This window comes from Penicillium robsamsonii (genome assembly GCF_028829455.1).
Source record: "Penicillium robsamsonii strain IBT 29466 chromosome Unknown utg000003l_segment0_segment0, whole genome shotgun sequence".
Classification (NCBI taxonomy): Eukaryota; Fungi; Ascomycota; class Eurotiomycetes; order Eurotiales; family Aspergillaceae; genus Penicillium; species Penicillium robsamsonii.
Genome location: NW_026643221.1, coordinates 4236762 through 4262966, shown reverse-complemented (window position 1 = coordinate 4262966; position 26205 = coordinate 4236762). Strand labels below are relative to the sequence as shown.

Sequence of the window (26205 nt, the reverse complement as noted above, 5' to 3'; positions counted from 1 at the left end):
TTTGACCCTTGGGGAATTGAAGGTCTCACAGGCGTTCCATTGAAATTTAGAAAAGAAAATAGAATGCAACAAGAGAAACAAGAGAGAAAAAAGAAAGAGGATAGTCTAGGAAGACAGGAGACTTCCAAGGCTTTATACGTAAAAGCAAGTGTGCGTTGGCAATGGCCACGATGCACTGGTTGCCCAGGTGGACTTCGATCGCATATCGCATATTCAAGAATTCATCGAATCATAATGCTTTAAATTAAAGAAAGATTTCGATATCTTAATTGGCCTGGAGTTTTCATATCACGTGAAAACATGGAGATCCAGCAATTCAACATCTTCACCTAGGCAACCTTGGACATGCATCTCTTGTAGACGTTGCCATGTCGACCTTTGATGGCATTGTAGAAGGTGAGACCGGCACTTCCCACGTCACTTCCACGCTAATCCTGACAGAGTTTCCCGAGATTCGCAGTGAGCCTCACCTAGATCAGCCAAACTTGCTGGTGGCTAAGAAAAGCAGTTGACTACTTTCGGAAATGTCCCGAGCGGCCTGCGCCACTGGCTTGCTTCCTCAGCCATGTGCATAGCGATCATTTACAGGGTCTCGAATCATTTCGGGCACCCTTTATCTACTGCTCGCCTGCCACGCGAGAGGTATGCTCGTGTTCATATTAAACATCCATTAAACTGACCAGTGCAGCTGCTCCTCCGGATTGAAAAATATCCCCATCGGATGAACTTTAATAAAGGCATCTTGGAGTCCCGCCGACTACACTATAAGCATCTTGCCAAGCTTCTGGTTAGTGGGTTGTAAACTTTGACTAGAGTTGAGAACTCATCCCGCACAGCGCCCAATTCCACTGAATACCCCAACGGAAATTGAGCTCACTCCTCGACGTCGTATCAAGGTGACTTTGCTCGATGCCAACCATTGCACCGGGGCTGTGATGTTTCTAATTGAAGGGGACGGAAAGGCAATCATCTACACAGGTGACATTCGAGGTGAGTAATAATTTTTCTGAATTGAATTGCTGGCTGAGTACCTTTAGCCGAGACATGGTGGGTGAGCAGCTTGGTCCGTCACCCGGTCTTGATACCATATACTCTGGGCCAGAAACGACTGGATAAGCTGTATCTGGACTCTACCTTTGCAAACAAGACAAATCCATTCCGCGAGTTCCCTTCCAAGGCTGAGGGACTGTCTGAGCTGCTGCAGAAAGTCCAGGCTTATCCTGATGATACAGTCTTTTACTTCCGTGCGTGGACATTCGGCTATGAGGATGTCTGGATAGCGCTCTCAGCTGCGCTGAACACAAAGGTGATGAATATCACGCAGCCCAAATATAACACTGGCTAACATAGCGTAGATCCATGTGGATCGTTACCAGATGGGGCTTTATCAGTCCCTGATCCAGACTCCAGGAAATAAGGGACTTAGCGAAGCTCCTGCCCTCTGTGGCTTTGAGCTGGGAAACAAAGCTGTAGCAGGCTGCCTAAGCAACAACGAATCAAGCCGAATTCACAGCTGTGAACCTGGAGTCTCATGCTCGGTAGCTCGCAGCACTAAAGCGGTCTACATTGTGCCTATTGTGAATCGCACAACCGGTGGTGCTGAAATCCCCGAGGTCGGCGCGGGCGGTGGTATTGGGGATCTGTACCAAACACACGAACTCGAGCTGCCAGACGAATCTGCACTAGCTGAGTTGGAGAAGCTGTGTCTCAAACACGTTCAGGACAAACAGGCCCTTTCTCAGATGCGAGCTGCCCTTTTGGGCGCGTTCCGGTCGAGAAAGAAAGCACTCTCGCTTGATACATACGGCGTAAAGGAAGAGGGCGAAATTTCATTAAAGAGTCTGGTGACCGCTCTAAGCCATGGTCCATCTGATACCGCTAGCCGATCTCAGCCAGATTTACCTAACACGATAGTAAGTGGCACTACTGTTTCTTTCGACAATCCCCTCTAATGACATTATAGCGATTCCCGTATTCACGACACTCTTCCTACTCCGAACTATGTGAGCTCGTAGCTGCTTTCCAGCCCAAGGACATTTATCCATGCACCGTGGATCCAACAACCTGGAACGAAGACGTCTCTATTAGACGTTTGTTCGGCCACCTCTGTTCAGGAAACATTTTTTCACACGACACTCACATGCGACAATCTCTAACTAATGACGTTGACGACGAGGGATATTTGCGCGCAAGAAAAAGAGCCCGATACGACATAGACCTCTCCACACAGTCCACACAAGAAACCAGTAGTGGCATTGAAGATTTTAGTCTTGATACCGCCGGTGCAAGCCAGCATTATGATCAGAAGCACTACCCTCTACATAATTTGAGTCAACCTGAAGAGACAGCCAGAGCTAAGCGCAACGAAATCCGTCAAGCACACCGTTATCTTCAAGAGCATCCAGAACCTGGGCTCTTTCAAGTCAATCCTCTCCCGTCTACATGGCCGGCAGAAAAAGAAGACAGCTTCGACCCGGAAAGTGACGAGGCAAGTGAAGCAGAGGATACGCTCATGCCTGACCAGCCAGATTCAGAACCTTCGGCTACAGGACTCCGACTCAGGTCCGAACCAAGCACATCTACCAAAATCATTGATTTAACTGGCGATGGTACTACATCTCCTCACCCAATCACCCAACAGACAGAAAGTCAACACACAGACGTACTTTCTCTCTCCGTCTCCGAGTCGGCATTTGACTCTCCAGACCAAAATTCTGTTGAAAATGGACTACGGGACCCGCCGCGAGGAGAAGAAATAGTGAATCGCTCACGCCGTGCGCGTGTTGCCGCTTATCTAGCTGCGCGCGAAGGTACTTTCTCTGCGTGGACCGATGTGTCGCTTGTTTCGGCGGGTGATAACCATACGGAGGAGGAGATTGAGCTATAGGCTTGACCTTTTATTCCTATTGGTAGACGGATAGATCTGTTCCTCCTTTTTTCTTCTATCTCGTTCTTAGATTTTACTATGTATTATACCCCTTTTCGCTATCTTTTTATTGATCTTGTCATCTGGTATTTTGCCGATGGAACTATGTCTGGACACCTGGAAGCTGGACCCATCGTGGGTTTTTGTTCCTTTCATAGGAATGGTTCACTGTCTTGCGGTCTCAGAAAAAGACTTGCGTGCTTCAAATCACCATATCACTCACTTTGACCTGCTGTACAGTTAGCAAGGTTGATCTACCATTGAGCCCTAATTGGCCGAAACTGGACTACATCGTCGAGACAAACCCTAAAAACCTGGCTAGTAAAGCACCGATATCAACAATCTCTTTGGTGATTGACATTACCGCTTCCATTTACCTAGTATATAGAAAACAAAGAACTAAACAATGGCCTTGCTAGCCTAAAATTATAACAAAGTCCCAGTGAGTTTACCTTGTATACCAACTTCTTTCAAGATCATGACCACTTGCAGATATCGAGAACAGAGAACAAAGATTCCCAACAATAACCCACATGTCTTTCATTCCTTTCTTCTGAATGAAGGCTTTGTCTCCAGTCTGCTCAACGTAGCGAGATACAAATGCATAAATAGCCCCCGACGTCTTGACCATTTCGAGGTACCATCCACCTCAGGTTCTCACAGTCCATCAGTACGACCAGTTTCACAGATCCGCGGCTACACCACTAACCTAACCAGGTAAGCGATACATCCCATTCATCTGCTCACATCTCTCTCTCCATTTCATATCAGACAACCAGAGCACCACCACTCTTCCCACCATCCACGATGCAGTCCATCGCCACCCGGGTCTTCCGCGGTACTCGCGCTATCCTCAAGTACAAGAAGGAGCGTGATATCCTTCTGGACAACATCCGCCGCTACATTGTCACTTTGCGCTCGGTCCCCGAGGGCAACTACCTCATCGAGATCGCCCTCAACATCCAGTCCCTGAAGGTTCAGGCAGACAAGGTGAAATGGGCTTCCCAGGCCCTTGTTACCAACGCCACAGCCATGAAATTTGTCACTTCCAGGGGCGCCCGCTACTACCTCTACATCATCCCCCAGGCCTGCGATGAGGTCGGCCGTTGCACCCGCCACCTCTCCGACGTACTCCTGGGCCACATCCACCAGCCTGTTGTGAACTGCGAGCATGATATCGCGATTGAGCTGGCGGATGCACTTGCTGACCTGGAATCTCATCTAGATTAGATTCTTCGATACTATCGAGAGTCACGGACTCACAGCAGCTGTTGCTGGTAACTGCTCAGTTCCAGCATCCAGGTACGTTCCAACATTCATTCACATCAACATCTTCCATTTCCATCTAGATCTATAGCACCCACACAATCCCGCATCTCAGCCTTCCGCAAGGCGCGAGACGACCTAGTAACCCTCCTAGAGTCACAATCAATCTTTCTACGCGACGACATCGACAGTCACGTCTACATAATCCCAAGCCTCCGTCTACAGATAATCCAGCATCTCTACATCGTCTCCTCTCTCCTGATGAAGATGGCCGTCCAAAGCCGTGATCACCCCTACGTCCTAATCCACTAGAGCGACTTCTACGAAGCCGATGTACCTATGCACTGGCGTCCCTGTTGCTGTAGCGAGATTGATTGATCAGAATGTGGCTAACTTGTGTTTTTAGATAGATCTGTAATTGGAATATATGGATTATAAATTACTCCTATTTTTTATTATCTTGGTTTATTTATCGTATATCACATTTATCCGACTTGCCGTCTGTTCTGCGACATTATGGCTACCCGAACCGGCCCTGTATCGACTTTTAAACGCGAGCGCGCGACCTTTCTCTTCGAGTTGCGAATGCAAGCGAGGCTGTTAAGGGCAAACCCACAGGCTGGTGATGAGGTTGCTGAGAATATGCGTGAGCTTGTTGGTGGTGTTCATCGCCTCAAGCATGCCTCTATGGCTATGGCTGTTGATGCCCGAGGCAATGCTTATGTCCTAGCGAAACCGTACGGGTTTTATAGCTATAACGTGCCGCTTATGTGCAATAACATTGTTGCTTGTCTGTTGCACTGGGCGGATATTCTTGTTTATACTGATGGGCGGAGGACGGATGGGATTGTTGTTGATTCTATTGAGGGGGTTTTAGCTTGTTTATGGTTTTGAAAGAATGATAACTAGTTTGTTCATTGACTACACGTGTGCCATTGTAAAGGATAGTAGAGCGTATATTCAAAGCAAAAGAAAAAGAAAATGATCGCTTTCGTTGGATTATCAAAATCCTATACGCAAAAACCAAAACTCGAGCTCGCTATCGAGCAATGAGGTATATAGGAACTGTAAAAACCAAAACAAAAGCTAAGGGTATGAAAGACAGAAACCTAAAATCAAAAGACATAATACGCTTGCGTCAAAGGCAACTCGGAAGCCGGCTCTGCATCACAAAGCATCCCATCCGCCTCAACAGTATAACTCTCTGGATCGACCTTCATCTTCGGCATAGCATCATTAAACTTCATATCCTTCTTCCCAACAGAGCGACAATTCTTTACGGCCTCAATGCGCTTCTTCAATCCATACTTCTGCACAATGCCCGCATCAATAGAAGCCTGCGAAACAAACATAATAGACGTAGCCGGGACGCGGGCAGCAAACATTGGCCGCATAATCATCGGCTCGACAGTCGGGATCGACGCATTCGGATCTCCAACTTCTGCAGTAACGATCATACCGCTCTTTATAACAGATACAGGTTTCGTGCCGAACGATGCTGCCTTCCACATCACCAAATCGGCGACCTTGCCGACCTCCACAGATCCGATTAAGTGTGCCATTCCCTGCGCGAGAGCGGGGTTGATCGTGTACTTGCTGATGTATCGCTTCACGCGGAAGTTGTCTGCGCCGGTGTCAGCGTCGCTGCCGAGAGGTCCGCGCTGGGTCTTGTTCTTGTGGGCTGTGTGCCAGGTGCGGAGGACTACTTCGCCGCATCGGCCCATTGCTTGAGAGTCGGAGGACATCATGCTGATGGCGCCGAGGTCGTGGAGGACGTCTTCGGCGGCGATGGTTTCGGCGCGGATGCGGCTTTCCGCGAAGGCGACGTCCTCGGGAATGTTCTTTGATAGGTGGTGGCAGACCATTAGCATGTCGAGGTGCTCGTCCAGGGTGTTGAGAGTGAAGGGGCGGGTTGGGTTTGTGCTGCTAGGGAGGACGTTGGGGTGTTCGACCACGGAGATGATGTCTGGGGCGTGACCGCCGCCTGCGCCTTCGGTATGGTAGGTATGGATTGTACGGCCTTTAAAGGCTTCAATGGTCTGCTCAACGAAGCCAGATTCGTTCAGAGTGTCCGTGTGGATCATACACTGCACATCGTATTCGTCGCAGACTTCCAAACAGTTGTCAATCGCTGCTGGGGTGGAGCCCCAGTCTTCGTGAAGCTTGAGGCCTGCTGCTCCTGCTAGGACCTGCTCTCTGAGACTCTTCTTTCCGGAGTCGTTGCCCTTACCTGTGATACCTAAGTTGATCGGTAGGCTGTCGCATGCTTGCATCATCTGGCGCAGGAGGTTCGGTGACGGTGTACATGTCGTCGCGTTTGATCCAGTGGTGGGACCGGTGCCACCGCCGAGGAAAGTGGTAATTCCCGAGGCTAGAGCTTCCTCTGCCTGCTGCGGGCAGATCAAGTGGATGTGCGTGTCAATACCACCAGCGGTAATAATCTTGTTCTCTCCAGCAATGACATCCGTACACGAGCCCACCACCAGATCAGGATGCACACCGTCCATGACATCCGGGTTTCCGGCCTTGCCAATACCAGCAATCAGTCCATCCTTGATGCCAATATCAGCCTTGTAGATACCAGTCCAATCGATAATCAACGCATTCGTGATAACAGTGTCAAGACACTCGGACTCAGACAGACCAGACGCCTGTCCCATTCCCTCGCGCAGCGTCTTGCCTCCACCGAAAGAGCATTCATCCCCGTAGGTTGTCATGTCCTTCTCAACCTTAATCCACAAATCCGTCAACCCAAGCCGCACCAGATCTCCCGTCGTAGGACCAAACATGCGCGAGTACGCCTCGCGCTCCATCGAGAACCCAGCAACAAGCGCACTATCCGCTTGTGGCTCCGGTACGTGCGCAAATCCAGCTGTCTGCAGCTTGGCCATGATCTCATCGGCACGACTCATATCCACCGGCCCATTCGCCAGCCAGTTTCCACCGCGGATGACGCGATTTCCACCGATCTCGACAAGCGTGACCGTCTTTGTATCACCGGGCTCGAATCTAATCGAGGTGCCCGCAGGGATATCCAGTCGGAAACCGTACGACTGCATGCGATCGAAGTGCAGCTGGGGGTTCGTCTCAATGAAATGGTAATGCGATCCAACCTATCAATCAACATTGTAATTAGCATCATTCGCTTCCGGTTCCCTGGTTTCCTATACACACCTGAATTGGCCGATCTCCTTTACTCATAACCTTAAGCTTAATACGCCTCTTCCCAGGACTTAGCTCCACGCGCGCTTGCTTAACAGTAATAACTGCGCCAGGCATTTTCTCGGGGGTGAAATCCTCTGGGTCCGGGTCTGGGAATGCCTCGGGCGCGGGGACAGGCAGGAAGCTTCCATACAGGGCGCGCTCGAGATCGCCTTCGTCGCTACTGATCGGGTGGTGCACGGTTACCAAGTAAGTACCGGAGACGAAAGTCCCCTCGACCTGGAGCTCAACGAGGGTTGCGAGTACGGAGGGGAGGACATGGCGGCGGCCGAGCATTGTTTTGCCGATGGACATTAGATCGGCGACGGAGTAGTGGCCATCGCGGATTAACTGGGGGGGTTGGGTGTTAGTTTGCGCTATATCATATGTCCTAATACCATTGTATGGAATTGGGTTATCGTACCTCGTGCAGCACTGAGGCTATCAGGGCCTGTTAGGGGATATGTTAGTGGTCGTGTCCTACAACCCCACGATATAAACATACCACAGCTTCTGCATGGTTGAGCCGCACTCCACGTGCTAGACGACGCTGTGCCAAGAATCCTAGTTGGGCGATGGTGAGCTTGTCAAGCTGCAGGTGTGTTAGTTGTGTTTGTTTTCTCGGGGGTGTGACTTGCCTCCTTCGGAATAAGCTGCATGGTTCAGGTGGGACCATGAACCTGGCAGTGCTTGGCGTGCAGGACAATTGGCTTTGGAGGTAGGCTTTGGGGGGACAATTTTGAAGCAACTTTAAAGAGAATATATAAGAGAAGAAGATATGAGAGAGGTCAAAAGAAAGTAAAAAGAGGAATGTGGGGGATGTCCATTTTCAAACTTACTTGGAATGCTGATAAGACCATTCTCCATGATAAGTGCCGCGAAGGCCGATTGGGCCGGGGCACGGAGGTCGGCGGCATTAGTCAAGGCTTTGATTGATATTGAATTAGTGTGATTTAGTTGGATTTAGTTGGATTTAGTCAGTTAGATTAGTTAGATTAGTTAGATTTAATTGGTTTTAATTTGGTTTATCTAGTCTTATGCGGCTTTATAGATGCTGTATAGCGGGAAAGGACCCGCACCTTTTTCTTGGAACTATACTGGTATATAGACTATTTCGCCCCTACGAATACTAAGAGAAATATCTAGAAACCACATCCCATCAGTCCATTTCACTAATTCAAGCTAAGTAGGTACAGTTTTTCCCCAAACGCCGCTGAAAAAAAACCGGGGGGTTACACATCCAGTCCACCAAACCGAGACCATCTCATCTGACCCTAGAGTCAAGCAAATCAGAAATCAGAACGCAGAAAGCAATTATTCATTTACACCTCGCTCTTGCGCTTCTTGCTCTTGCGCTTGTTATCAGCAGGTGTCTTGGCAGCAGGTGTAGAAACTACCGGCTCAGCAGCCTTGCGGCTGCTCCGCTTAACAGGCGACTTGGCAGGAGTCTCAGCCTCCTTGGCCTTGGGGTCGCTGCGGCGACGCTTGGTGGTGCTGCGCGGGGGAGTCTTTTCCTTCGCAGGAGAGGGGGACTGCGACTCGTCGGATGAGTCGGTGGTCTCCTCGCCGGACTCGGGCTCAGCCTCAGCCTCAGCCTCGGCTTCGGCCTCGGGCTCGACCTCGGCACCGGCAAAGTCCTGCTGCAGTTGGCTGGCGGCGGGATCGTGCTCCTCGTCAGCCTTACCACCGGCCTTGTAGGCTGCCATATCGCGCTTGTACTGGTCGTAGTTGGCGGCATACATCTTCTTCCAGACCTATGCGGATGCGTTAGCTTTGCATACTTTCAGGTATTATTCAAGCTAGGTCTGCTTCGCTGCCAATACATACCTCCTTCTGGGTATCTTCCATGCTCTGCCAGCGGCGAGTGCCCTCGTCGGCGACATCCTTGGGACGCGCATCATTGCCAAGGTCATCGGCGATCTTGCTGCGGTTGTGCTGCATATACAGGAAGTAGGGGGTCAAGGCACGCTTGGGCGCATTGGGGTCAACGGGTGCGCGCTTGCGCTTCTTGGGGCCACCAGCCTCAGACTTGGCGCCGGGGCTGCCGGCGCGGAAGGGGATGTCCGGGCCCATGAATCCAGAGGGACCGAGGGGGAGCTCAATGTTGGCATCACGTCCTTCGGTGATGTTGCTCACATGCTGGACGTAGGCCTTGCCCAAATCGGCGATGTAAGACTGCACCTCCATCAGGCGCATGACGATCTATGAGGCATTGTTAGCGGTGTTATGCCAGGGGCAATTGCGCATGATCATTGGGTATGTGTTTGCATATAGGGTTAGGGAAGGAAGAGGGGTAAGCAGGCGGCGCGTAAGTTCGCAAGTGTGCGATGTCAAGACGGTCCTCGGGTCTGAAGGGAGAAAGGGTAGGGATTGTTCTTTTTTTTTTGCACATAAAGCTTGCCAACATAATACTGAAGTATGATATGGTACAGGTTAAGCTTCAACAGCTTAATGGGTAGCTTTAAGATCTTCGAACCTGACGCGTAGTAGGCGCGCAGTGGGGATGCGCACAAGAAAACAGAAAAAAAAGAACCGAAACAATGAAAATGGCAAAATTCAAAAGGGTAAAACATGAATGGGGGGAAATACCAAGTCACCAGCCCGTCTGAGCTCTTCTTTGTTGACCTGAACGGTCGTGTCATCGTGGTTGGAAGCCATTGTTTTGAAGCCGAGAGAGTGGTTGGGGTGAAGAAAAGAGAAAATTTCGGGGGGGGAAGGGGGGAAGGGGACGGGGGGTGGAAGGGCCGAGTACCCACTAAATAGCTTAGGCGCCCGAAGGTGCCCGGACATGTCGAACTCTGCTTTAGGCTTAGGCTCTGGACTGTCATGAGACACCCCCGGAACCCCAGGCAACACAGTACTGCTTGGATATTGACATTCTATTCAGCTATAAAGATGTTAGGTTTTATCAGACTATCATATCCTTTTATAATAGCAATAATGTAGGGGTTTCTAAATTATTAATAAACACGTAACTTCTTAGGCTTAGAAGCCCCCGAGGGGTAATCCATGAGCCACCTGGGCACTTGTATACTTGCCAAACAATCACACACATATTTCACGGTTTTATTCCTTTATATAAATTCCCACATATCTTTTTTGGTATATAATACATCTATTCCAACGACTTACAGTTTATCCTGCTCTTTTCCCTCTTCTTGGAGGGGCTGGGGCATGTTCAGGTGTGGGCTATGGTCCCCCGCCGAAATCTCAACTTCAGGGTCGCCCAAGCCCTGTAGAGGGGCTCAGCTGCGCACGAGGTGTCAAGCTTGTAGCACAAACGCCTGTTCTGACTTCCTAATTCAATTCCTTTTAGAACTGCCTTTTCAACTCTTTTCTCTCCGCAATGGCTTTGGAGTGTGCTTTTATGGTCTAGTACCTGTTCTTGTTGCTTAACTACCAGTAGGTACTTTATGTGTACATATATGTAGGCTTTGGGGCAGCTTATACTCTTATGGGCAATTGTTTTGATATATTTTCGATTTGGATTCTTTTGGTCTACCGCTCATTGCTACATAAATAGTGATTCAAGACTATTTTCGTTGGCCACGTCATAGTCTACGAAAGTATTCCCAGTGAGTGTGCTTATATATATCCACCTCTCCCTCTTCATTACAGTCGCCGCTGGTTTTTTTTATATCTTTTTTTTTATGTTGATTTTCATTGCACATGCTGCCAGAGAAAAATACAACTATCGATACACCTGATTGTATATTTGGAGACAAAATATATCTATTCCATCAATGACGTTCCAAGCTAGCCAGAGATGTGGTAACACGCTGAAAACAAGATGCACCAATATACATGGCTGTTTTGCCGCATATCCAACTAGCTAACTATTCTAGTCTTATATTCTACAATAATCTAGGACTTGTAATCTAGAACTTGAACACCTGCTCCTTGCTGTAACCCAGATCCTTCAAGATACCAGTAAGCTCACCCTGGTCCTTGGGGCTGACCTTAGCGCCGGAGATAGCCTTGTACATGGGGGGAGGGCCACAGACGAAGAGCTTAATGTTCTCCTCCTTGGGCTCTGGCAGGACAGTCTTCAGCAGCTCCTTGGAGATGAAGCCCTTGCCACCAGTCCACTCGGCAGGGGGCTTGTCCAGGACGTAGAAGGCACGGAAGCGCTGGGGGTAGGTGTTCTCCAAATCCTGCAGCTCCTTCTTCAGGAGGATATCCTCTTCAGTGACGTTGCCGAAAACTAGAGTAACCTTGGTCTTGTCCTCGGGGTTCTTGAAGATCTCACGGGCGAGCTGGTACATCGGGGTGATGCCAGTACCACCAGCGATCAAGCAGATGTGGTTGTGCTTGTTAGCCTCCCAGGGGTACTTGACAATAGGTCCCTTGAACGACAGACGCTGGTCGATGTTCATGGAGTGGATGTGCTCAGACATGGGGCCGCCGGGGTAGGCCTTGACGACGAGCTCAAGGTAGCCGGGGATATCTGCCACGTGTTAGTAAAGGAAAAGTAAGTTGCGGTCTATGTTGATCTTACCCTCATCGCTGGTGGGGGTGTAGGGACGGAGGACGTTCTTCTCGGCACCCTCGGGCTTGAAACGGGTCAACAGAGCAGCTATATGCTTGTTAGTGATCAATTGGCAATCATTCTTGGAGCCAGACTACTCACAGGCAACAGGAAGGCCAGAGACAGCTTCCTTATCATCGTACTCGAAGCGAAGACGCTTGGTGTTGGGGCTCAGGATCTCAATGTTAGCCAGCTTGAGGTCAACCCAGTCCTGGCCGTTGAAGACCTTGGGACGCTCCTTGGGCTCAGCAACCGCGTCGGTGCTGTAGCGATAGACACCAGCAGCGAGACCGGCAAGGCCCACACCAACGTAGATGGGGGCCAAGTTGGACTTCTTAGGAGTGGCCTCCGCAGAGTACTTGCGGAAGCTCTGATTGAATGGTTTTTAGTATTGTTCGGGATTGAATCGAGCTATTTCAACTAACCTGCTTCAAAGGCTGCGCACATCGGAAAGATTGACGAGCAAACATGATTGCAATAGATTGGGGAGGAGTGGGGGAAAAGTGAAGGGAACTTGAGAAGGCCCGGGGAAGAAATCGGATTACATATGCGAAAGCGGACAGCTCCCTGCCGACCTGATTTCGAATGACGCAATAAGAGGTTCCTGTATTGCGACCTGCACAGATCAATGCTTTCGGTACTGTTCGAGTAAAGATTGTCAATATATTCTAAACAACCCTTGCTGACAGGCCAAAACCAAAACTTTCCACTAAAATGGTACCTGAAGATAGCCGGCTGGTGCCTGATCTACAAGGCACCTATGTTCGGTCTCCAGCGGCTTAAGAAAGTCCGATATCTGATATTTACTCCGTCGGCATTTGAATTGTAATGTACAGGCCCGAGTGATGATAGGATAGACTAGTTTCTGATGATATTATTGATAGTCATGGATATATATGCATGTAGTTCGTTATGAATTGTATGACCAGCAATAAGCCATTTGCAACGACTATCCTATGTACATCCATGCCGATATGATCACGTTGTGAATGGAGGGATTTGCAAGAAACCCAAAGGAAAACAGCCCGTTTTCCAGGTTGATATCCATAGGCATCTACCAGATGGGCCTACTCTCCATGTATGCTCATTGTCCTACTAGAACTCGAATAATTCAAGAAACCCGATGATTTTTTCAAAATAACCTAGAGATGCCACCATACGGGACTAGAGACATCCAACCATCTCGCCCGTGAACGGGGCGGTGGTTTCCACGCGACCATCTTTCATGCATGCCATGGCCATAAATAGTCATTCATCCACACACTCCAAACCCAACACCCAGAACGTCACATTTAAGCAAAGGTAGAGGGGCGGGAGTAGGCGAAGACCTTCTTTCCGACCTTGCCGCCGGCGCGGTGGGGCAGAGGGAACTTGAGGTCCTTCTGGAGGAGCTGCTTGATGTAGGGGCGGCGAATGCTGTCGTTGTTCTCGATCTCAACAACCTTGAGGATCTGCAGGAAAATAATTAGAATGGGTTCAATGTCGCAAGGTTCGAGTGGCGTAACATACGTGGATGGAACCGAAACGGGAGCGGTGACGGGCAGCCATGTCCTGGTAGAGGGCCTCAACAGCATCGGTGCGGGACATCTCACGGAACTCCTTGTACATGTTGTGGGTACCGGAGCGCGAGTCGTAGCGGATCCAGATACCGAAGTTCTTGACCTTGAGGGGACGCTTCTCCTCGATCTAGACAGAAAACGATGAGCACCATTCCTTATCCTTGAATATTCAATCCCAACATACCACGTTCAGGGAAACGATCTCGCCGTTAGCCTTCTTGAGCTTACGGAGCTGGGACATGAAGTACCAGAAACGCGACTTGGCCACAACGGTGTTGGGCGCAAAGATGCGCATGCGGTACAACTTGGGCGTGGGGTTCGCCTCGTTGGGCATGTGACGCCCGATGACCTGGTACTCAGTAAGACGCCCTGGGAATCCGTCAGCCATTGTTCGTATTGGATATTCCAATTGCCCAGATGTTCAGTTCGAGAGATAAAACGGTGCGCGATTCAAGTTGGCGAGAATTCGAGAAGACCAGGGGTGATTTGTGGATATTGAAAAATTCGAGATTCAACCATGCGTAGCCCTGACAACGTTGTGCGTTCCTTCATAAACAATTCCTAACGATGTCGGTTTGCCATTGCGTCCTCCTCTTTTGTGATTGTCTCTCATGTCGATAGTGTCGGGGTCTTTGCGTCTTGAATTTCCTCCCGCGCACCGGTCTCGAAAAAAAAGTTCTGGGGTACCGGGAAGGGAATAAAAATCACTCACCCATCTGGAAGAATTGAACGTTAGTATAAATCTCCGATAAAATCTAGTAGGAGGTACTCACTGTGATTGTCGCTGTGGTGGATGAGTCGTTAGTGTGCCGTCGGTGGAAAATGAGAATTGTGAGGTTCCAATTGTGCTTAGGGTTGCCGCCCTTGCCCTAAGCGAGTGGAGGCTTTCCGTTCTGCGCTAGTCTACTTTGGTAATACAACTGAGCCACCGTCCTTCCGCCACATCCCATCAGCCACACTGGCTCACCTTCCCCACATGTCTTCTCCAAAAGTATGGCGTTCCTCACTTGATTGTCTTTGTCTCTGTCGGGTCGGATCTTAACCCTTACCCCACCTCGAATGCTTCTTTCCAACTGATCACTTCCCAATCAATTCAACTAAAACACTCTTCCGCCAGAGGGGAGTTCGCCATGGGTTCTATCGCGATCGCGTTCAAGAACGCATACCTCAACGGGTCCGGCCCGGAATTAGCTGCAGTGCTCACCCCGATCGCGCCGTCTGAGGATCGTGATCGGCTGCGCCGCTTCTTTCAGCTCTCCAACGCAGAATTTATATCCAAGGATCTCAACTATGCTCTCTTCCACGGGAAAAGCCTGAAATTGCCAAAGGCTGAGCAGGCTGCGTGGGTTGATATCTTTATTGTTTACTGGGAAGCTATAGGCGAAATACTTCGGTGTGAAGATCGTCTTCCCGGTGCTAGCGTCGTTACAGTCTTCAATACCTGGAAAAAGGTTGCCAATGCCCTCATCCGGGGATACTCGGGCCCTGCTGGCATTCCGGCTTGGACATTGCCATGTTTGTATACAGTCGGGAAGTACTTGCGTACTTTTGCCATCAATGCGGATCTCGAAGCAGCATCCCAAGGCTCTTCTGGGTTCGGGTTCCAGGATGACATCGCAGCTGAATTTGAGAAGAACGCAAACTTGGAGGAGGCTGCTCGAGTCATCAACCGGATGTTTACTCTGTGTCTGAGTGATAGGTAAGATATAATTGGATTCTTGGGTTGTTCCATCGCTGACCAGACCCAGAGCACCCATCGAAGAGTCCCGCAAGTGGGGTATCTATAACATGACCAATCTACTATTCAAGACATATTTCAAGGTATCAAATGTCGACCTCACTGTCGCGACCAAAATGCTAATCTCTCTCTTTTAGATCAACTCCGTCGGCCTTACCAAGAACCTGCTCCGCGCCATCAAAGCCTCGTCGGCCGATCTGCCCCCTCCTGAAGCTTTCCCCAAATCTCACATTGTCACGTTCGAATATTATGTTGGGGTTATTCACTTCTTGGAAGAGAATTATACAGAGGTAATACCAAGAGCTGTCCGTGGACCATTACCGGGGCTGATTATTTGCAATGTAGGCCGAAGAACACCTGACATGGGCTTGGAAGATGTGCCATCGAGACGCGACAAAGAATCGAGAGTTAGTAGCCCTCCAACTACAGATAAATATCCACTAACCACTACTAGATTGATTCTTACCTACCTTATTCCTTGCCACCTCGTCACCACACACACGCTCCCCTCCAAGGAGCTTCTCGCACCATTCCCACGACTCGAGAGCCTTTTCCGGTCTCTGTCAAACTGTATTCGAGCGGGTGACTTGGTTGGATTCGACCAGGCCATGTCTGCGGGCGAGGATGAGTTTGTGAAAAGACGTATCTACCTGCCGTTAGAACGTGGACGCGACATTGCCTTGCGCAACCTCTTCCGAAAAGTTTTCCTCGCTGGTGGTTTCGACGAATCCAAGGAGGGCCAATCTCCGGTTCGACGTACTCGTGTCCATGTGAATGAGTTTGCGGCAGCTCTCCGTGTGGGTACTCCCACAAGTGGTCGCTCGCGCATTGATATCGATGAGGTGGAGTGTTTACTCTCTAACCTCATCTACAAGGTAAGCTGACAAATATGGTCAATCCGGAAGTGTTTACTGACATTTCACTTCCTTAGGGACTCATGAAAGGATACATTGCGCGTGACCGAGGCATCGTCGTTCTGAGCAAGGGAGGCGCTTTCCCCGGTACAGGTGTCTAAATACGTTTTTGGGTGGCAATGCACTGCAACGTATTTGTATTTGCACCTTATTTCATCTAATGCTCGTCGATAACTCCCTCGTTGGTTGCCAGCACCTTCAGAGTCGTCAGGTATGCATCCGCCTATGACTTATATCCATCCAGCTATATTATTCGGCACACCATAATACTCAGGCTGATCAGGTAACACCACTGCCGAAGACTTTCGGCCTGACGCGATACACACTGCATACTAGCTGCATGATACTTGACCATCGCCCGGATCGAAGCGCCAGCTTCATCAATGTCATCAAGTCCACGCTTGCCCAATACATGAGATATATCAAAATTGGGCTAGTCGGGCTATATTAGTCCCTACATATACGAATTTACGCATCAATAGAACTTAACAACCTTCAAACAAGCTCTCCATTCATCAGGTATCGAAACATAGTAGTACACGGGTATAGAACACTGCCAGCAGCGATATAGAATGGAAACCACGCAGTCAATCCAAAGCCAAAAGACAACTTACCACCTAAGCCTAGAATCCCAACACATCCCTAACAATGAGTCGTAACAGCCGAACTATCAACCGACTGACCAGTATAGTCATCCTATATCGTAAACCATCAGCACTTCATCCTCCAAAACCCAAAAAGGAAAGTAAACTCACCATATGATTACACAAAGCAACAAAAAGATCGAAAAACAACTTCCCCCCACGCTCCATCTCCGCCTGCATAGTCCCACTACGCATAAAAGTGCTCCGCGACCGCACAATCAGCGCAAGGTAATGCGCCCGCAACTTCGACTCCGTATCCGGTGTGTTTTCGTACGCAAAACGCGCACTCGCAAGTATCGTACTACACTGGATACCAGTGTGCAGGCCTTGCTTGCGCAAAGCGACACGCTGCAGATGGGGGAGGTTGTACTTTTCTGCTGCGCAGCTGGAAGATACGTTAGTACACGTACGTTTATACCCAAATGTAAAGAACCAAGAAAGGACTCACTAAATAGCCGTATCCCGCAATATAACCCCCTGCGCCCGATGATGAAACACCGTCGCCGTCGCCTGTCCCAATTCCCCACTAGTGCCAGCGCCAACACCTGTATCTGCGTCCTCCAGCTCCCACGCTTGGGTCTTGCGGTTGTGTCGCAGACGCGGGTAGTAGTCGCCCTTGTAGAGGTACTCGAGGACGCAGGAAAGGACTTCGGGTTGCTCTTCTGGGAGGTCGATGCGCTTGCTTGGTGGTTGGAGGGGGAGTCTTGGACGTGGCGCATTCGGGTTTGGAGTTTGGGCTGCGCAGTGCGCGGCGAAGAAGGGGGATGCGTGGAGGATGGCTTCGTGGGCGGCGAAGAGGCGCTTTTCTGGGCCGACACGAAGCATTACGATTGGGCTTGTTGAGGGGGTTCTGAGATTGGGTTAGTGGTTGGATTTATGGAGATACATGTTGTGGCAGGACTTACGTTACATCTGGGGGTTTATCGAATTTTTGACGGCGCTCGACTCGTCGAGTCTTACTGCCAATTGAGCCAGAGCCTGAACCAGAACTGTCTCGTTCTTTGTCCTTGGGGGCTCGGTCTTTGGTTCTGTCGCGAGGAATCCTGCGCGACTGGAGAGTGAAAGCCGAAGCCTTGGCCGCACGATACCGGCCAGGAATTGGAGTCTCTGGAGTTCTCTTGGACAACATTGCTATTATTTATGGCCTGGATAGGGGATAATTGGGGAGAATACAGAGACAGCCTTTTGATGGATTCAGGGGGGAGATGGGGCACTATTTATAAACGACAGAGAGGAAAGGATGCAAGTTTCCGACAAGTCACATACATATATTGTACTCTGTGGAGATTACAAGACAGTTTGTATACGAACGATCTGCTGGATAGCTCCAATTATCCTACGCAGAGGGGTAGAGCTCATCGAAAGACGCGTCACAAATGAGTTTCGACCGCGTAAAGGGGTTTTTCGAGTCGCCAAATGGGCGCGTGATCACGAGCCTGGATATGGCCAATCAGAGGTCGTCATTGAGGCAAAGGAAATTACAATTTCCTGTTTGGGAAATAGTTGTGGATTGCAGGTGGATTCTCGTTTTATTTCGGAGGCAAATTCTGATGCTCTCTCTTTGGAATTGATACGTCCATTGGCAGCAGTCTTGGAATGGTGAGGTTGATTTATCTTTGAACTTGGTTCGAATATCAGGTTTGAAATACATCGCAGTGCTCCGTACAGCTTTGAATGGACCTGCATTGCAATGTCGCAAAAGAAGAACCCCCTGAACGCCGACGCTAAACGCCCTTGACAAGACCCGGCAATCCCGAAGTTACCCGTATCGCCGATTGCCATGGAAAGAAGATACCCAGAGATATGGGGACAAAGCAAGTGAAGAAAGAAGAGAAAGGAAAGGAAAAGAAAAGGAAGACCTACATTATAGGAATACTTTTTTGGCGTCTTTGGGGTGGCTTTCGCTAGGACAATATGGGCATTTGAACCGATTACCTTTGCCCAGGCGTTTCAATGATTCCTGCGCAATGACATGTCCACATGGCATCATCATAGGAGGGTTCTCATCGGTCGCCTGCTCCTTGGACACCGGACAGACAAAGATCGAATGGAAGAGATATTGAGGAGGCAGCGGTATTTCGACCTGATAATACAAATATTAGCTTTGATTTGCAAACAAAGTAGTAATCTCCTCACCGGAAGTTCATTGTCGGATGTCCACTCCGTGCGCTTCGATTTCATAATGGTCTGTAGCTTCAACAGCGTCGGCAGGGCGATGGCGCCGGCCGTGGCAGCAATATAAAGCGGCGAGTCCGCCGAAAGACCCAACAAAGAACAGAACTCGCGAGTGAAGAAGTGAGCTACGTCATCCCAAGCTGAGGTGTTGTTGAAGATAGCTGCATATGGCGATCCGCCGAGGTTGGGCGAGTACGCCATTGCGCCGACTAGCTGCTGAACTTCTCGCAAATATCGAGGCACAAAGACATGGAACTCCTGCCGCGCATACTCGAGGGCAGCTAGCCACCCGCTTCCAGTTCCCTGGCTGTTCGCTCCGCCATGGTATAGCCATACATACTGTAGTCGGCAGAGCTCGAATTCGAGGTTACTGCCTCGGGCTTCCAGCGCCTCGCGGTTCTCCCGTGACCACTCGATTGCAGGCAATAAGTTCCTGTTGTCTTTTAGCTGTTGTAGGATATAGTACATCGAGGCGAATTGTTTCCGGATCTCGGTTGAAGGGACTTCGTCGATATCGAGCAGGCTGGCTGTTGTATTGGTCGGCCCACGTCCGTTTTGGGAAGCTGGGTTTATTGTCTTCTGCTCGGCAATCTCGGAGAGGAAGGTGGCGGCCACCCCGAACTGGCCTTCGCGAAGGAGATGCATGGCGATGGCGCGGTTGATGAGGTTTTCTTGTGCGGAGAGCCCATCGTCGTCGGTGCTAGGCAGTGGTCGGTCTTTGAAAAGCTGTTCCAGGTGTTAGATTAGTGGAAACGCATGGACGATCAGTATTCTGGAATACCTTATCGAGAGATTTAGTGTACTTGTTGAGGCCACTGTGAGTCTCTTTCAAGTTGTCATTGATAGAGTCAAAGGAAGATTTGACCGAGTTCTGAAGGGTGGCTAGAGTGGCAGAGGCCCTGGATGGATCTATTTGGGAACCGGTCTTGTCAGTTCAGGAATCTAGCGGGGAACCGTTTACTGGCTACTGACCAGCAGCTATGGCATCGCGAGCAGACTGCAGTGAATCAATTGCAGACTGGACATTCCTGATGCCCTGAGAGGCCTCGGTCCTCTTGAGGAGCCGGCTGTGTTCTTTCTGCACTACTTCCATTGCCGATGGGTTTGCGTTGACAGGCTCGGAGGTGACTGGAGAGGTTACCGAGTCTCGCCATGTGGAGAACTTCAGATAAGAGCTCTTTATCTCGCGGCTTCCAAATTGGATAGAATATACGATATATTGAGGCAGTCCTAAAGTTATTTTGCTCCGAAATGATGCTAGAGTAGAAACAATAGACGAAATCGTTCGACAGAGAGAGCTGTTCCGGGTGATCTTCCACGTGATTCAACCCCTCTATCCGGACTTGTGAATGGCAAATGATGATGAAGCACTCTGTGTGGTCTGTGTGGTCTGTGTGGTAGATGCGCATGTATATTCTTCGAGTGAGAATAAATGGCATACCATGTATAGTAGACATACACACTTTATATCCATGTCTATTTCATCCAATGTATATCCAATACAGGGCCTCTCGTGGTCAGCATCATCTTAAGAAAAGTCTACAATGTAGTGGTTATTCAGGTTGATGAATGTTATCTTGGTGGCTATTGCTACCTACATATATACCATCACCTTCGTTAAAATCCCAGTGAAGCAACTCATATAAAAACCCTTCGAGTGTTCCCTATATTTAAAAATTAGCCACCGCCTTTTTTCATCCCATTACGGCTATCAACGGCTTTTATCTCGGATCAACATATATCCGCACCCTTCCCGTTCCTTCCTTTCTTTGTCTCGGATTATCATTATTCCGTGGTCGTCCCCTACCCCCGTTTGTCCTGCTGCCTGCAGCCAGTGGAAAATTATAAATACCCGGTGGCCCCCAGAAATATTCCTCTTCTTTTTTTTCTTCTCCATCCTAGTGCACGGGTTTTACACGTATCAGTGAGGAGACATCCGAGATCGTGTTTTTGCTAGTTGAAAACTACCAAATTGACTGCTTCAAGCGAGCTTCTGGCACGCTTGGGAATTTTTGAAACAATACTGCCTCGACTCCTTGACTCTTCAGAGTCCTCGAGTACGATTGATACTTGGATGGGAGACTTCGCGGTCACCCTCGAGTATCTTGAAGTCTTTTCACTACTTGTTACCCATGCGGTGGCTCTTAGAGAAGAGATCATTAGATGGCTGTGGCTATAATAAAATATTTGTTTTCCAATCATATCATTGTCGCGTCTTAGAGCGAACTGTGTCGCGTCTCGGTGTTGGTTGCCCGGGGTGATTTCTTGCCCCCTTGTAGACCTGTTACCCTTGCTGACACCAGCTTCGATGGCGATCATTCTCCCCTTGGCACCCCTTGCTCAGAAGTGATTTTCAACCGTGTTCTTTGGTTGCTAATATTCCATATCCATGTCACCACATCGATTCCTTACGTTCCATCCACTGAAGTCTCAGCACTGCCCCACTGATGTAATATACCCAAAGCCTGAGGAGAATTCCTCGGGGTTTACATCTTCTGGCTGTGCACTTTTGTACGGTGAAAATTTGCATGATATAAGTCAAATCACTTCACAGATGTATTCGCTAACTCCAGGCTGATGCCTAGTTGGTCGCTAGTCGAACATTATCAGTGGACTCCATACGCTATCAATATCCTCCTTCATTTCAGTGCTCCAATTCAGGGGCCAATCTGTCATGGGATTACATTACTGACGTATCATAGAACACCACTCAGTTATGTACCTTATCGGTTTAGGTGTACTGACACATTCCCGACCGATCAACGAAGCACATCCGTCCTCTTCTCCGACAACGGTTGCCGTGCTGTCGAACCAGGTCGAGCTGTTGAAATCGTACTAGCTAGATACCTCACTGTGGGCCCGAAAGCCGTGGGAGCGGGATCCTCGATTCCATGCCAACCAGTCTGCGTTATCGCACATGTCCCTGTCATCTCTCTCTTTTAAAAATCAGTATCTGAAATCATGCTGCAGGTACGGTCACAGTTCCCGGAAGCGGAAGCGGCGGCTATTCTAGCCTTCCACCTGGATTCTAGACCAGCAAATTCTTATGGAACTTGCCTTTCAAACCACAGTTTCTTCGAGGTTTTCACCAAGGATTATGTATCGGCATTTGATGCAATTCTGATACACTACTGACACAGGATGCGCACAATGAGAATACAGCCTTGATTGATACAGGAGGCGACCATTTCCGCCTCCACATCTGGGGTATCTTACTCCCTACCATGTGCATAATACAATGCTTTTCTACCGTCGATGAGCACATCCCCAGCCCCGCCCCCACCGATGGTACTGAAGGATAACCACTCGAACAACTATTTTATGGAGATCGGTGGATCAACAATCAGACTTTTCATCGCACTGCCTAGACATCGGTCAAAGCATGGCCAGCTTCATTATCTACCTCTCAAGTTTTAAGAGTGTGACTTAAAAATACACCATCTTTGTGCTAATTTCGTAAAACGACTATAGTCTTTCATATACGAAACGTGTGTTTCTTTATACGAAACAACCATCAAGGGGCTACCAATTCCTTAATAGACCCACATACCATAACTGACCCATAGCTGGCCTTCGTCATGGGGGCAAGAGAGTAGGGATCGACAGGCACAATCTCTCGTTGCCTGATTCCCAACGTAAGGATCACTTTCTCTCTTTGTCAACTACTCGAGTAAAGAGATGTGGCTGGTATCCAACTTCACCAGCCCGCGCTCTTTGATACTATCACTATAACAAGACTATGACTGCTGCTGCAAAACACACTCCTTAGCTATACGCACACACCATAATGTCGCTCCCTTCCTGGCTCTTTCCGACCGTAGCCGCGTCCACCTGGCTAGGTGAGCTCTCCAATCATCCACGATCGCATTGGCCAATGATCTAACAATGGATTTAGCCATGCTACTGGCTATGTTGGGCCACTGGACTATGATCGGTGAACCGAGATATGGCCTGATGAAGCCTGGCCAGAACATACCGTGAGAATTAACCTCTTCCCGTCAGCCCGATCGCCGTGCCAAGATTTCACTAACAGCTTTTTGAACAGATTCATATCCGATATTGGAGCCCAGGAACTAAAGCCGTTATTCATGATTGGCTGTATCACCACCGTCCTACTTTTAAACCTCTCTTTCTACCAACATGTCCAAAACAAGGGATATATCAACAAAACGTGCACACATGGTTCATTCTTTTTCACAGTTGTTGGGAGTGTCGGCTTAATTATGCTCTCCGTCCTCGACAACATCGGCCATCATTTTATGCACGATGTCTGCGTGACGATCTTTATGTACGTCCCTCACCAAGATCGATATTACCTATCCGTTACAATGTACTGACGGCTGCAGTGTCGGATTCCTCGTCAGCGCGGCCTTGATGTGCTTGGATTATATATACTTAGGCATAGCACATGCTCTACGAGAGCCTATGCTCATGACGAGCTTTCTTATCAAAGCTTCCTTCATTGTCGTCGAGCTTGGGCTCATCATTGTCTTCCGGATAACTGAGCATACCCACTACCAGCAGAACAACATGGCGGCTACTCTTGAATGGGGTAAGTGTATATATAGTCCCTACCTCTGTACTACCTTGGATTGTACTAACTAGCTCCACAGTCATCGCCTTTGTCTTTACTGGATATATTCTTTCTTTGATTGTCGATCTGATGCCGTCTGCACAACGAAATCTCCACAATCCAAAAGGATATCAACAACTCGAGATGAGCACGAGCCTACTGCCTTAGCCCGTGGCTTGATTGGTCCTTTTTTTTAAAGAACGCTTGGCTGGTACTTATAGCGTCGTTTCAGTTCACGATTCTTTTTCAAAATGTACATATGTACCGGATAGTGCCTGGCACTCGAGACCTTTCCCTTTCCGTTTTAGTACTCACATCTTGCCGCTTTTTGATCGCTGAGTAAAACTGAGCACGTCCCTGAGCACCCTGACTTGATCACGGGTTATTGTATAATCAACGCGATCCACTCACTGATCATCATCTGAGCACTCTGATTTGCTCACTGAGTGCTCACTGAATGTAGGGATGAGCGGCCTGAGTAAGCTACATCAATAAAATGCAGGACTGGCGTAGTCAACGGATCGTTCATCCTAGCGGTCTCGATCCTATTCAAATAACAAAACTCGCAGTGGGATTATTCAATTGACCTACAATTTTCCCATTTTAGCCTATGCTCCTGGAAATACCCTCGGGTAGACTTTGACACAGCCCATTCTAACCCGAACCCAACCCAACCCAAAATGGGTTCTGCCAAAGTCTACCCTCGGAATACTTTGCTTACTAGCCCGGCGATCCCCTAATCGGGCTGTGTACTACCAGGGCGAGGACGATTGGATGGATTTCCTTGCAGATCAGAGCCCTTCCCTGTATTAAGACAACTAGATTAATCAGTGTTTATTTAGCAGGTGATGACGATAATCTACTTCCCTCGCTAATGTACGTATAAGTCCAAAGTTTTCTCAGCGTATAACGTTATGTTTTTCGCGCTTATTGCTAAGTAATTGTCGTCTGAAGACTGTTACGAGCCAGGTCTTTTGAAGAAAAGAGTGCATTCCAACTAAAATATCAAAGAAGAAGAAGAAGAAGCAAGCAATAGATCCCTGGGGATTAAATAGCAGAAGCTAACCTATATGAGCAAATAACCTCTTTCCCGATTAGGCTTAGTAGTAATTTAGAAACAAAGAAAGAAAGTAAAAATCTAGGTGAAGCATGTGACAGCAGGTAACGCCTACTATATACTAAGATAGTATAATATAGTAAGAAATTGAGGGTTGAGGGTTGAGAGTTGAGAGTTCAAAGAGCCCTGTTTCTAAAAAAGTAATATAGTATGAATTTATAAAATACCATATTGAATACCATGCTAATTTATACGCTAAAATTTTTGGTGGAGGGGGACTAATCCCACATAGATAGATAGACTATTGTATATGCCTAGACAACTATTGTAAATTATAATTATTTGAAATAAGGTTTTAAGATTCACAAATACTACCCGTCGCCAATCGTTGGTGCCCCACCGGGTACACAGATGGGCCACCGAGAGCCAACCAATCTATATGTTAGCAGATCACGTGCAGCATCATATACCCCAGCGGGTATCCAGGAAAAGGAGAACCTCGCCATAATCAGTGATCGAGGGCATGATCAGGTCTGCTCGGACCCATATGCCAGGAGACTTCCAGTACACATGCATCTACGTATAGCCTTAGCGCCAAGCCCAGCGGCTGAAGACCGAGCATCAATCGATGTTCGATTCGTAGGTCCCAAGATAATCTGCAAATGCAAGCACGACAAGCATGACAAGCATAAGCACGAGAAACACGAGAACCACGGTCACTAGCAAGGTCACCAACAAGGCCTCGGCAGACTCCAGGGCGGATTCCAAGGACAGCAGCACCAGGGTGGTCCTGGGGGCTTTGGCGGCCCTGGACAACACTAGAGTTGACATGCTAGACCAGGTGGTCTTCAGGGAGCAGTATGAATAGATCGTTCATTCATATGAGTCTTTTGCTGACGTTTCTATAGCATGGTGGGCGGTAAAAGCTTCAGGAGGCGGATATACTAGAGCCTTGAAGGAGATTTTTCGAATTTATAGGCTCATAACATGGCATAGTTTTATTTAAAAATGTGAATTATGCCTGCCATCTCGCCGGTCGAGCATTTTGGTGATGGCTTTTGAAAATCAACTCTCGCTTCTCAATGTTATGGTTGCCGTAGAGGACCTCGGGAGTTAGCACGTAGATTTTGGGCAGTTGGGAGATACTCCAAGAGTGGTCGCTCTGACGTACTACTCTGGCTACTTTGTTGCCCCGGCCGGCTAGTGGAATTTCCTACGGGAGGCTGACAAATTACCATAAAGGATGTAGTGCAAGATCTCTGATATAAAACTATATAACCAGAGGAAATAACGTATGGCAGGTTAGATATGAGACATAAGAAAATCAGGGGGTTTCAAGGTCATGGTAGCTAACGGAGATTCGTTGTACAATGGAGATTGCATTCTATGGTGACTACATATCTAGCCCGGTCTACTAGATAGGACGAATCGGGATGTTCATGTCGTCCTACGTCTGATAGAGCCGTAACACGAACAATGCCAACGAGGTTCTTAGCTACCGAGACTTACGCAAACGTAAAAATTAGGTTGCAAGCCAGAGTGATCAGTCTTCGCACTCGGGTTCCACTTGTAGAAGTCATTCAGAGCGATATCTAATATCCACCACTGTCTACGATATCATAGA

The 26205-nt window shown here is 48.7% G+C and overlaps 11 protein-coding genes across 11 annotated transcripts; 5 read left to right on the top strand and 6 right to left on the bottom strand.

The window, feature by feature from the left end:
• Positions 1-368: 368 nt before the first annotated feature.
• N7447_006348 (uncharacterized protein) lies at positions 369-2887 on the top strand (the record flags this gene model as incomplete). The annotated part of the gene is made up of 7 exons (XM_057230610.1): positions 369-459; positions 509-642; positions 689-787; positions 837-990; positions 1038-1306; positions 1356-1913; positions 1964-2887. 7 exons carry the CDS (start codon positions 369-371, stop codon positions 2885-2887), a joined length of 2229 nt encoding a protein of 742 aa, XP_057085700.1.
• An 846-nt stretch (positions 2888-3733) lies between these two features.
• Positions 3734-4156, top strand: N7447_006347 (uncharacterized protein; the record flags this gene model as incomplete). Its single annotated transcript, XM_057230609.1, has 1 exon — positions 3734-4156. The coding sequence occupies one exon, from the start codon at positions 3734-3736 to the stop codon at positions 4154-4156; it is 423 nt and encodes a 140-aa protein (XP_057085699.1).
• Positions 4157-4708: 552 nt separating this feature from the next.
• On the top strand, positions 4709-5086 carry N7447_006346 (uncharacterized protein; the record flags this gene model as incomplete). The annotated part of the gene is made up of 1 exon (XM_057230608.1): positions 4709-5086. The coding sequence occupies one exon, from the start codon at positions 4709-4711 to the stop codon at positions 5084-5086; it is 378 nt and encodes a 125-aa protein (XP_057085698.1).
• A 221-nt stretch (positions 5087-5307) lies between these two features.
• Positions 5308-10051, bottom strand: N7447_006345 (Urease beta subunit; the record flags this gene model as incomplete). Its single annotated transcript, XM_057230607.1, has 7 exons — positions 5308-7305; positions 7367-7744; positions 7818-7844; positions 7899-7985; positions 8722-9147; positions 9221-9595; positions 9983-10051. 7 exons carry the CDS (start codon positions 10049-10051, stop codon positions 5308-5310), a joined length of 3360 nt encoding a protein of 1119 aa, XP_057085697.1.
• A 1220-nt stretch (positions 10052-11271) lies between these two features.
• Positions 11272-12391, bottom strand: N7447_006344 (cytochrome b5 reductase family protein; the record flags this gene model as incomplete). The annotated part of the gene is made up of 4 exons (XM_057230606.1): positions 11272-11840; positions 11892-11969; positions 12024-12291; positions 12347-12391. 4 exons carry the CDS (start codon positions 12389-12391, stop codon positions 11272-11274), a joined length of 960 nt encoding a protein of 319 aa, XP_057085696.1.
• An 822-nt stretch (positions 12392-13213) lies between these two features.
• N7447_006343 (60S ribosomal protein eL20) lies at positions 13214-13868 on the bottom strand (the record flags this gene model as incomplete). The annotated part of the gene is made up of 3 exons (XM_057230605.1): positions 13214-13372; positions 13431-13607; positions 13665-13868. The coding sequence occupies 3 exons, from the start codon at positions 13866-13868 to the stop codon at positions 13214-13216; spliced, it is 540 nt and encodes a 179-aa protein (XP_057085695.1).
• Positions 13869-14610: 742 nt separating this feature from the next.
• On the top strand, positions 14611-16233 carry csn12 (the record flags this gene model as incomplete). Its single annotated transcript, XM_057230604.1, has 6 exons — positions 14611-15179; positions 15229-15301; positions 15356-15508; positions 15564-15625; positions 15673-16093; positions 16150-16233. 6 exons carry the CDS (start codon positions 14611-14613, stop codon positions 16231-16233), a joined length of 1362 nt encoding a protein of 453 aa, XP_057085694.1.
• Positions 16234-16774: 541 nt separating this feature from the next.
• On the bottom strand, positions 16775-17905 carry N7447_006341 (BTB/POZ domain-containing protein; the record flags this gene model as incomplete). Its single annotated transcript, XM_057230603.1, has 4 exons — positions 16775-16828; positions 16888-17161; positions 17225-17626; positions 17682-17905. 4 exons carry the CDS (start codon positions 17903-17905, stop codon positions 16775-16777), a joined length of 954 nt encoding a protein of 317 aa, XP_057085693.1.
• A 735-nt stretch (positions 17906-18640) lies between these two features.
• On the bottom strand, positions 18641-20248 carry N7447_006340 (ubiquitin-protein ligase RMD5; the record flags this gene model as incomplete). The annotated part of the gene is made up of 4 exons (XM_057230602.1): positions 18641-18859; positions 18913-19677; positions 19733-19860; positions 19924-20248. Coding segments are annotated over 4 exons (1437 nt in total), but the record flags the coding sequence as incomplete, so codon positions are not given.
• Positions 20249-22738: 2490 nt separating this feature from the next.
• On the top strand, positions 22739-23692 carry N7447_006339 (Frag1/DRAM/Sfk1 family protein; the record flags this gene model as incomplete). Its single annotated transcript, XM_057230601.1, has 5 exons — positions 22739-22790; positions 22847-22928; positions 22997-23239; positions 23298-23503; positions 23565-23692. The coding sequence occupies 5 exons, from the start codon at positions 22739-22741 to the stop codon at positions 23690-23692; spliced, it is 711 nt and encodes a 236-aa protein (XP_057085691.1).
• Positions 23693-25202: 1510 nt separating this feature from the next.
• N7447_006338 (uncharacterized protein) lies at positions 25203-25412 on the bottom strand (the record flags this gene model as incomplete). The annotated part of the gene is made up of 1 exon (XM_057230600.1): positions 25203-25412. One exon carries the CDS (start codon positions 25410-25412, stop codon positions 25203-25205), a length of 210 nt encoding a protein of 69 aa, XP_057085690.1.
• Positions 25413-26205: the final 793 nt, after the last annotated feature.